The sequence below is a fragment of the Portunus trituberculatus genome, chromosome 17, assembly GCF_017591435.1.
Source record: "Portunus trituberculatus isolate SZX2019 chromosome 17, ASM1759143v1, whole genome shotgun sequence".
In the NCBI taxonomy this organism is placed as follows: domain Eukaryota; kingdom Metazoa; phylum Arthropoda; class Malacostraca; order Decapoda; family Portunidae; genus Portunus; species Portunus trituberculatus.
In genome coordinates this window covers 24,103,170-24,114,442 of record NC_059271.1, presented here as the reverse complement: position 1 = coordinate 24,114,442, position 11,273 = coordinate 24,103,170, and the positions used below count along the sequence as shown (strand labels likewise).

The window sequence follows — 11,273 nt, the reverse complement described above, 5'->3', positions numbered from 1 at the left end:
AAATCTTTCTTACAAATATACAGCTTTTTACATTAGTTTTAACATTAAAAAAAGATTTCTTCCTAAAGCCTGATCATCTCAGCAAAATATAACAGTTAACTCTCCCCTATAAACACATATATGGGTTATATAGCCATTATCTCAGTAACAGAAAAAAAAAAAGTATTTTGAAGATTCTTAACTGCATAAACATGATCCCTATGAGCAACTGCATCAGTTTGGTTATCACAAGTTATTGTCTGAAACTATTTATTATATGTGTGCCTACAATATATAACATTAACTCTCATTTCAAGCAACATCAAAAGATCCTTGCACATTCTTGGTAGTATCACAGGTCTATCAGTTGGAGATAATTAAGAGCTTCAGAGCTTTTCATATGCACATGTCAATTTAGCAGATTTATCATCTTATTTTGGAAAATAATTTGGTTTCCAAACATGCAAATATGATAGTTATGATTTCATGAATCTACAAAATAATGTCATTGTATGACATCATCAAACTTTCACAGAAACTTAGTAAATGAAAAATCGTTGTGGGAATAGTAGAGACGGTTGAGTTTTTGCTGAATACAACAGGATTAATCAAACAAGTTATATGTGCACAAACAATACAACTGTACTTAATCACACAATTTATTACACAAAAATCTATACATAACATATGCATAAAAAGATCTGAAAAAGCTGAAATAAAAACAAGATAATAACCAGTATTAAAAAAGAACAACATATTCTGAACTTTATGAAATACTTATTTCGTACAATATCACCAAGTGAAAAATTTGTTCTCTGCAGTACTGGTTATTGTCCTTTTGAGATTATAATCACAGGAAAAACTCCTGAATGAATCAGAATATGACAGAATCATAGATCAAAATTTTTTTTCATTACTCCAGGACAATAACAACATGAATTCTTATACTTGGAAATATCTGAATGTAAGTAGTGTCCCAAATTGAGGCAACCAATATAATGCCAAAGTCTGGAAACAGCTAGAGCACTAACAACTTTTTCAAAACTTAAATAAGTTTTCGTTTATAGTAAACATGGAGCTGCACTATTCAAGACCAGCATGAGCATACCAAATACTAATTATGACCTTGAGTGGAAGCCTCATAGCCGGTGGTCACTCTTGGAGGGTCTGGTGGTTAGGATGTCCACGTGGCCTGGTCCATGCAGCTCAATGAAGGCCTCCAGATGGCGAGGAACCTGACCTTTGTACGAGATTCCATTTTTCTTTATCACTTTTGCTGATAAGCACTTGAGACTGAGCTTTTTCTGAGTTCTCAGTATAATTTCAGCTACACCTGCAATAAAACAGTTGTGGAGGAAATGTATGAATATGAGGCAATCAACTTCATAATCAAACCTGAGTTCCATGCTTGATCCATGGGATTATGAACGATGGACACAAACCTTGTGGCCTTCTGCCTGCTAATTCTCTTTCATTCAACTTTGGCAAATCTATGGATGGCACTGACTGCTGTCATTATTCTAACATTAGATAAAAATAATAAATAAATAAAAAGAAAAGAAAATTATTCAAAATATCATTGAGATGTAGTGATGGAAATTAGCATGTCAACAACTGGATCACTTCTCTTCCTGAATAGACTGGATGACTAATGACATGAGGAGTACATCTGACATGCTATAACTAGATATACAAAAAATCCTTTATAGGTGCTGAAAATTTCAGATGCCTGTGTGAAGCTCAGCTCTGTATGGATGCAAGATTCTTTGTTTCAATTATTATCAAGAAATCAGTCACTTGGAAACCTGGTCAATTTGTTTATTCTATCCATTCTGACCAACAAAAGAGCAGAAAGCATGAGCACTCTCAAAGAGTACAATGAAAGTAAATTTAAATTTGAAATGTCCACATAATTCAAGTCTGTGATGAGGACATATGTGGTTTTATCCAATTCAAGAATCTTAAAAGTCATGATAATACTACTACTACTACTACTACTAACAACAACAACAACAATAATAATAATGATGTTAATAATAATAATAATAATAATAATAATAATAATAATGATAATAATTAAAAATAATTAAAATAATAATAATAAAATAACAACAATGATAATAATTAAGATGGCAGAGAAAGAAGAACCAACAATTGTACATTTTAAACAACACAGTATGACTGAAATGAAATTAGATGTCATGGAAATAAGCATTATCACTGCAAGAGGTAATCTTGACTTATATTCTGAAGCTGCACTGCATTTTATTTATAATGACAATTAATATGTAGGGGGTGATAAGAGTACTATTTCAACTTATCAGTGAGCAAGCAAAACCCAAACCTTCCAAGAACAGGTAAAAGTATATCAATACACATACACATTGTCAAGAGGGTAGGTGTAAGAAGAACTGTGTATCTTGTTGTCATACATTTACTCACTTTACCATGCTTACATTCTTTCACTATCAAACATCATTCTCACCTGCCAAACCACTTCCACAATGCACCTTAATTTTACAAGCATACACATTCCAACTAAGCACACCTTCCAATCTGTAAACATACAACCTCCACACAAACATTCAAATCATGAGACATACTTTGTACTGGATGAAATCTCTAAAATATTTGTTGAGATATTTGGTCATTAACTTTTGTTTTATATTTCTCACTTGGTGTTTTACATCAATACAAATATTTCAAGTCATAGAAAATCTATGATCTTCTTTGGTACTGTTTCCAGTATAATTCCTATAATTAACAACTAAATGAGTATTACATAATTATCTTAAAACCTGTAATAAAAATCTAGCCTGAAATATTTAGATGTATACAAATAGTTATGGGTAAAGGACTTTCCACTCTCAATTCACAATCATCACAAAAGGGAACAACTTCTTCTGTTATGACTTATTAATCTTCATTGAAGATCAAGTTATAAAAATTCACATGGTGAATTAAATTTTTAACAGATCACGAGATATAAACTTCTAATGCTCCTGGACTATATCAATACAAAACACTCCAGTCAAGCAACTTACAGTCAATCCCAAACATGTTCACAGAGCAGCTAGTTCACTTACCACATCTTGAAGAACCAAACACATTAAAAAAATATATGTTATCAGTGGAACCTCTCTATTCATACACATTCCATTCCAAGAGGGTGTTTGAATTGCAATTTCTATGAATGGGGAATATTTTTCCCCACAAGAAATCATGTAAATTGGATTAACACATTCCAGCCCACATGATTGCAAAGTTAAACCTTTATAATTAATATCTTAAACCTAAAACATATAAAAACTTGAACAAAACAACAACACTTACATCATGACCAAATCAATATAGAATGGTAGTAATATGAGGTACCTGAATCGTAAAGGTTAGTATGTGAGGTGGAACATTCAGTCAGCGGTGGTGGCAGTGTGGGAGTAAGTAGGGGTCAAGGGAGAGAGTGAGAATATGGGTGGTTAAGTCTTTCCACTTGTCTAATTAATGATGACCTGTTCACAGCAAGAACAGTCACTCCTTTTGCCACATTAGACCCTTTTATTGCAGCTCTATTTTTCAATGTGAACAACATGGTTGATTTCACCATGCCATGCTGAGTTGCCAGATTGGAGACACAAGTTTGAGTTTCAAACTTCCCAATACTATTTTTTTCAATTCAATTGTAATTCTCATTGCTTTCCTTTTAGGCTTGATTGAATCACTGATAATTTTTGGATCCAAGTTCTACCATTTGCAATAAAATAGCACAAAGTTTCACGAAGTTTGCACTGTTGATGCTCAGCATATCGAAGCTAGCACAGGGCTGACATGACATGATGTGACCGCATGCTGTAGCCACTAACTGAACCACGGGTACTCATACAAATGATAAGCTGTACAATTAGCAAAGTGGACGAATGGCACGGTTCCACTGTATGTATAATAAAGTGGTATCTCAAATTATGAGTTTCATTAATTCTGTTACAGAGCTCGTAACTTGATCTGCTGGTATTTCAAATAAATTTTCCCTACTGAAATTAATTGAAGTGCCATTGATCTTTTCCAGACCACCAAAAAACATTTTTTTTCTATTTTTTAGAAAAGGAAATTAATTATAAATAACAACATAGAAACATAATAAAATGTAACAAAAGAGAATGTAAAGAAATAAAATGGTTTATAAACTATATCTACCTTGAAGATCAGACAACTTGTAATAACAGAAGATGCTGGTAGTGGTGGAGGGTGGAGGAGGTAGGTTTAGGACCCATGGTCAGACATTAGAAATTTAGCTTAAAAAAAAAAAAAAAAAAAAAAAAAAACACCAAATGCTAGCATACCATGAGAAATGTTTTCACAAAAAAAAAAAAAAAAAAAAAAAGCAACAACACGAACTGAACTCTTTGGACGTGGGAAGCTGGATGGGTGTGGCATTTGCTTTGCCAACTAGCAGCAGCATACCTCTAGCTAGTTCGCAACTCAAGATTTTGGCTTGCAAATTGAAGCAAAAAATCGACCGAGTGACAGGTCACATCTCAAATTTCTCATAAATGAAAGTGTTTGTAAGTTGAGGTTCCACTGTGTGTGTGTGTGTGTGTGTGTGTGTGTGTGTGTGTGTGTGTGTGTGTGTGTGTGTGTGTGTGTGATTCACCTCGGTCTCCTGCTGCTCACCCAGCCAGTCTTCCCCATTATGGACCGAGCTTAGAGCTCATAGACCAATCTTCAGGTAGGACTGAGACCACATAATACACTCCACACACTGGGAAAGCGAGGCCACAACCCCTCGAGTTACATCCCGTACTTATTTACTGCTAGGTGAACAGGGGCCACACATTAAGAGGCTTGCCCATTTGCCTCGCTGTTTACCGGGATTCGAACCCGGCCCTCTCGATTGTGAGTCGAGCGTGCTAACCACTACACTACGCCGTGTGTGTGTGTGTGTATATATATATATATATATATATATATATATATATATATATATATATATATATATATATATATATATATATATATATATATATATATATATATATATATATATATATATATATATATATATATATATATATATATATATATATATATATATATATATATATATACACACCGACTCTCGAAACAACGGACCTCCCATCAACGGATTTCGGAAACTACGGACAAATTCTGGAGTCCGGTTTAATCTACGGACAAATATTAAAATACGCGCGATTGTCCATTACCGGCAAATTATTGTCCGGTAGGTGGCGGGTCGGTCGCCATTTCTGTATTTCTGTCATACATTTCTGTATTGTTTATCAATATTTATTAAACTGACCATGCTCATGTCATCTAATTCAGGTTATTTGTTGTACTTAATGCTTTGTAATACTGCTTGAATGATTTCTTAATGATTACACAGTATTTTACGTACATTTTATACAGTTTTTTACGTACTTTTGCAAAGAATGGACTTTTGCAATCTACAAACAGGGTCGTGCACGCATTTGTCCGTTGTTTCAGGGGTCGAGTGTGTGTGTATATATATATATATATATATATATATATATATATATATATATATATATATATATATATATATATATATATATATATATATATATATATATATACATGAATCTTTCTTAAGCAATCTTTACATTTTTTACTATATCAATGCAGATCTTTCTCTCACAAAACACACCCTACTCACACTCCATCTACTATATGATATATCATATAATACAAACAATCTTCCATACACCTTATTCATCACATTCAATTCTATTTCAAATTGTATAACTAGGAAAAAATTATATCAGTAGGACAGGAAAAAATTACAGTTGTTGTAAGACAATTGTGCTATTGTAGGAAAACACTGGTAATAAAGGAATGATTTGTGCTAAGTGATAAATATGTTTCTCTATACCTGTAGTTGCCGAGTCAAAGGGTGTTGCTCCAAGCTGATTGACGGTATCCATATGTGCACCATTCTCAATGAGGGCCATGATAATGTTGTGAAGTGTGAGGAAGTCACTGAAAGACATAAAATAGCTGTTTTGTTTCCCTTTCAAGAGTATCAGGAATACTGAGTAAATTTCTGACAAGCCTGACTGCCCTGTGACTCCATTATCAATATCATTATCATCAATGTCCCAAAACACTGCAATCTGTAACTTGAAACATAATATGCTGCTCTAGTCCTGCAATCAGCTAAGTTTGCCATTGCAAACTACAGTATCTGCATATTCATACTTGTACTCTGTACTCTCACTCCAAAATCTTATCTTTGATAGTTCCTGTATGGTACCAAATGATGTCAGTATATAAAATTAATCACTGCATAGCTTGCAAGAGGCAGGTTTGTAGCACTGCCCATTCGTATTCAAATTCTTAAAAAAATGGAGAAGGAGAGCAGGCAAAAAAAAAATACAGGACCAGTGAAGTGGTAGTCCTCATAAGGTGTTGAAAGTATTAGTCTAAACCACAGGACAAGTGTCATGAACTACCCATCTTGAAAGAATCAAGTAATAGAAAGGTAGAAATACAGAAGCAGGCAGGGAGTTCTAAAGTTTAGAATGATTAGGAAGGTGGACAGAATAGGGATGAGAGAATGAAGAAAATCTTGTGCAGTGAAGTTGCTGGAAGGGAGGCAAACAATTAGCAAGATCACAAGAACAGTTGCCATGAAAAAAACAGTAAAAAATAGCAAGAGATGCAACATTGCAGTGATGAGAGAGACTGAAGACAGTCAGTCAGAGAAGAGGAGTTGAGAAGACATAACTTTTTGATTCAGTCTTATCCATTAAAGCAGTATGAGTGGAATCTCTCCACACTTGTGAAACATACTCCATACATGGATAGATAAAAGCCCCTGTACAGTTATCAGTTAGGGAATGAGAAAACTGGTGGAGACAATTCAGAACAACTAACTTCATAGAAGATGCTTCACTTAGAGATGGTATGTGAAGTTTCCAGTTTAGATTATAAGTAAAGAACATACTGAGGATGTTGAGAGAGAGAGAGAGAGAGAGAGAGAGAGAGAGAGAGAGAGAGAGAGAGAGAGAGAGAGAGAGAGAGAGAGAGAGAGAGAGAGAGAGAGAGAGAGAGAGAGAGAGAGAGAGAGAGAGAGAGAGAGAGAGAGAGAATATATGACAAACAATGAATTACCTGACAGCTTTTTGATATGGGACAATGAGGTGAAGAGGAGTATTTCGATAGTTGTCCATGCAGTTGGCATCTGCTCCACATGCTATCAGAAGCTTCGTTGTTGTAGCGCAAGGGAACCTGTCAAACACATATACAAACATAAATCTATATTCAGAATCAATTAGTACTTTTCTGCTTTGCATAATGAACAATAAGGAAAAGTGGCATGTATCTGAGGTCTGGTGCCCACACACTAGGAAGGGTAGAGTGGCAAACAAACAGTGATGGTAGTCAGCATGGTAGCCTCACTGCTGATCCATTGGTCATATTCCTTACACATCTCTGAACATGAATTTGCATGGATATTTTCATAACAAAACAAGAATAGTTTTTCTATTAGAATACATTTTAGATCTCATTATAAATGATATCCACTTGCTCATATCTGGTAAGTGAATCACAACTACAGGCCACACGCTCAAGTTCTAAGGATGTGACAGGAAGATGTGGTCTAGAACTATAGATGTAATGTATACAGAAAAAAGTTAAGTGTTCATTTGGCAGTGTATCCATCAACTAAAACACCACATCAAACTGCCTTAATCAACTAACCTGCATATATGATTTGTATGAAAATCATCAACTGGAGTTTCTGGGTTGACTGCCAAATGTAGGAGAGTCTGGCCAGTGCGAGTTCTTGCATCAACCTGGACAAGACTGAGGAGAAAGCATAAACAATGGTCACATTCTTATCCAATGCAAAAGTACTACATTTATTAGTATCTATATTTTGTTTTAACAACTGTCAAGACTAATATGGTACCACTGATACTGACTGTTACTCTCACAGATTAGTCTATGTATACCATCTTATTTTGAAGTGTACAATAAACTACTATACAGTAAATCCAGCATACAATGGACCAATTTGGGGGAAGGCCAATCTGAGTTTTCTGAAAATCCGAGTGACTCGAGTGATTTTTTTCTTTATTTCACATTTTGCACGCCTGTTAGCACTAACAGTTGAAATGGTTTGTGTAATGCATTACATAAATAGGTACTACATACATAGTGTATACACACATACACACAAAGGGTACATACTTCTGTATAACACTGCATAACAATAATTTTGTCTGCCACCGACAGCATCTAGAGCTTCTTAACTGTCATGAAAAACACAACCTTTGCCATTGGAAGCCATGGCAGAGTTACAAATGCAACAATATGACATACATAGTGAGAGAGCTGAAAGAGATGCTGCCATGCACTTGCTAAGTCAGCTGTGTAAAAACTGATCTTAGCACCGGCAGAGCTGTGGTACACAAACTTGGTTCTTGAGTGTCCAACTTATCTGATATCCAGCTTATTTAGGTTCAACTTTAGCGAGGTTTATTGTATATCTACCGAAACAATCTAATTACTAGATTCTAGATGATTTAAATAGTATATGTATACTCTAGTGCTTTACAATTAAATAATGGTTTGGTAGAAATAAGCTTGCTACATATTCCAAAACTAGATTACACAGACCAATCAGCCTGTGGGAGCCTGTTTGTCCTTAGGTAGCAAAGTTGTTGTAACATGAATAGTAAAAGTAATTAGAGTAGAAATGCAGCTAAGTGACTATAATCTCAAAATAACAGTACTTACTTACACACTAACATTTTCTAACTATATACACAATTTTAATTTGTGATTTTCTATACACCTAAGACACTATTTTCTAACTTAATTTCTAAATTTTTCTCAAAGGCAACTGTAACAGATTTTCAGTCATTCCCTTACAAAATGAAATTGCACATTGCTTCATCATTTGCATCACCATCCTTGATTATCTGTTAAGAAAAAAATAGCCCCGGGAAATGTAAGGATTATCTTGGAAGCCTGTTTTACTTCACAAGATATATAAAAGTGTTCCTGTGAGCAATGAAGCTAGTGTTTACTGGGAATAGCATGAGTGTTCAAATAGGATTAGGGTAGGAAAACATGATTGCACACGAATAACATAAACAAGGTCAACATGAGAATGTTAATCCTTTACCCATTATGGCTATCCTAAACTTAATAAAATGTCTTATGTAAGTTACAAGTTTGGAAATTAATGCTCACAGCAAAAGAGGCAATCAAATATTTAGTAACACTTCTAAAAGTATGTAGAAAAAATTTTGTTTAGTAAAACTGCCTTGTTATTGTCAACCAAAGGGTTAAGTAGAAGCTTGAGTCTGGTGAATGAAGAAGGCAATAAATGGAATCTAAATAAGAAACCTTCAAGATGCTTACCTGTATACTGCATGATGAATTTGAGATTCTTTTTCTACATCTTGATGCAGCTGCTGAAGTGACTGCCTGGCAGTATCTCCTCTTTCCACTCCCCTCATACCAAAGCCCACCACTCTCATTCCTCTATTTAGTGCACCAACACCATTGTTCATACCAGGATCATAATTAATTATACTGATTCCTGGTAGGGATGAGGAGCTGCGACCTTTGGCTACACACACAGCTATCATGATCAAGTACAAAGCGGTGATCATGTTGCTCTCCATCTCCTCCTGAAACAGTGTACACATATATGAATACCTCATATCTTCTCTCACTAAATGTTGATCTAAGATAGCCCTGTATGTACTCTACATACTATGTATTCACTGTTGAAAATATTCATGGATGGAGTAAAGAGAAAGTCAAAGTTATGGTTAAAGGAATAAAAAATGGTATATGGATGTGACAAAGTCAAAAGATCAGTTAGCTACATCTTACTTTACAAATAATACAGCGTTTTATTATAAATACCGAAGATGAGCGGTCAAGTTCAGTTAAATAATTTAGGAATGTGTTTGAAGAAGTTATCAGAATCTACTAAGAGCTAATGTTGTGTAGAATAATGAAAAACTAGAACAATTGGTAAAGTTTTAAGATCAGTGAATAATGCTTTTCATATGAAGTATTACTACAGTTATAGTTGCAGGCATATGATGAATGGTATCTTTTCACACCAGCAAATTTCAGTTGTAATGGTTTTAGCTTATGCCAGTGGTACAAGACAACACCCAAACAACTAAACCACCTGAGAAGTTTCGGTCAGTTAGCACCAGACAACTGAGATAGTTACATACTAATACAATGAATAAAATACCTTAAATGTATTACTACTAATAAGGTACTATCTTCTCCATGTGTAAAACTAAACCTGCAAATTATGAGCAGTATAATCAATTTTCCTAAACATAAACAAATCCTTACATTATGCCACCAGCATGTGTTGGGATGTGGGCTGTAATCTTCTATATCTTATGTTTCTTTTGATTAGAAAGATTGACATTCTAAAAGTTCTTTTTCCTCCTTATGTGAACTTTGCCCTTACACAACACTGCAAGGTGGAAAGAATAATTTTCTTTCCAGTTTGCTTTCCTATGCTGTTTAGTCTGGGATTCCATACCTTGAGGGCATCAACAGATAACAGATTCTTCTTTACCTTTGTGAAGAACTAGGAAATATTCATACAGTCATTTCATATACAATGCCAGCAGAGGGTTAAAATAATACATTAAATTTTGTTTATAATAATTTTGATGGGAAGCATTTTCCCAAAACCATTTCCTATTTTACTGTGTCAAACTTCCCAAAAAATTGTAATATAAGGTTATTGTTTATTTACAATGGTACTTTGCATATAACTTTCAGGTCTGACATATAGGATGACCCAGTTTTTTTATGATTTCTTTAGAATTAATCAAGTTTTGTCTTATAAGTTGAAATATATGGTACTTACTTTGATGTTGTCCACATCATCCTTTGGCCCTGGACTTAGAATTTTGTCCTTATTTCTTTTGAGCTCCAGAACAGTAGCACCTAATACCTCATGAACAACTTCAAACTCCAATTGAACTCCAACATGCAACATCTGAGAAAAAACCTGGAAATAGAAGCCAATTTAGTAAGACAATTCAGATGATAAAGTAAAAATAGAAATCAATGGTGAAATTTATCAAACTTATCACAGATATCATTGGGATTTGTGGTTTTGGAAATTACATACCTGACTGTCATCTATGGTGATTCTAAAAGCATCAATCCTCTCTCTGACTGTACTATACCACAATTTGTAAAAAGTGAACTTACATAAAAAATGTATGGTCTCTTATAGCTTATAAGCTCATTCACCT

General features: G+C 34.4%; 1 protein-coding gene across 2 annotated transcripts in view; it reads right to left on the bottom strand.

Moving 5' to 3' along the window:
- Window positions 1-240: 240 nt before the first annotated feature.
- LOC123505233 (protein fem-1 homolog B-like) overlaps window positions 241-11,273 on the bottom strand; it is a 70,064-nt gene continuing 59,031 nt past the window's right edge. For both annotated transcript variants that reach the window (XM_045256421.1, XM_045256420.1), the window contains exons 6-11: window positions 10,880-11,023; window positions 9,388-9,659; window positions 7,717-7,821; window positions 7,126-7,242; window positions 5,885-5,991; window positions 241-1,312 (exon numbers count right to left, since the gene is read on the bottom strand). In XM_045256421.1, coding sequence (XP_045112356.1) covers window positions 1,119-1,312; window positions 5,885-5,991; window positions 7,126-7,242; window positions 7,717-7,821; window positions 9,388-9,659; window positions 10,880-11,023 — 939 coding nt within the window. In that variant the 3' untranslated portion in view covers window positions 241-1,118. The remainder of the gene's footprint in view (window positions 1,313-5,884; window positions 5,992-7,125; window positions 7,243-7,716; window positions 7,822-9,387; window positions 9,660-10,879; window positions 11,024-11,273) is intronic.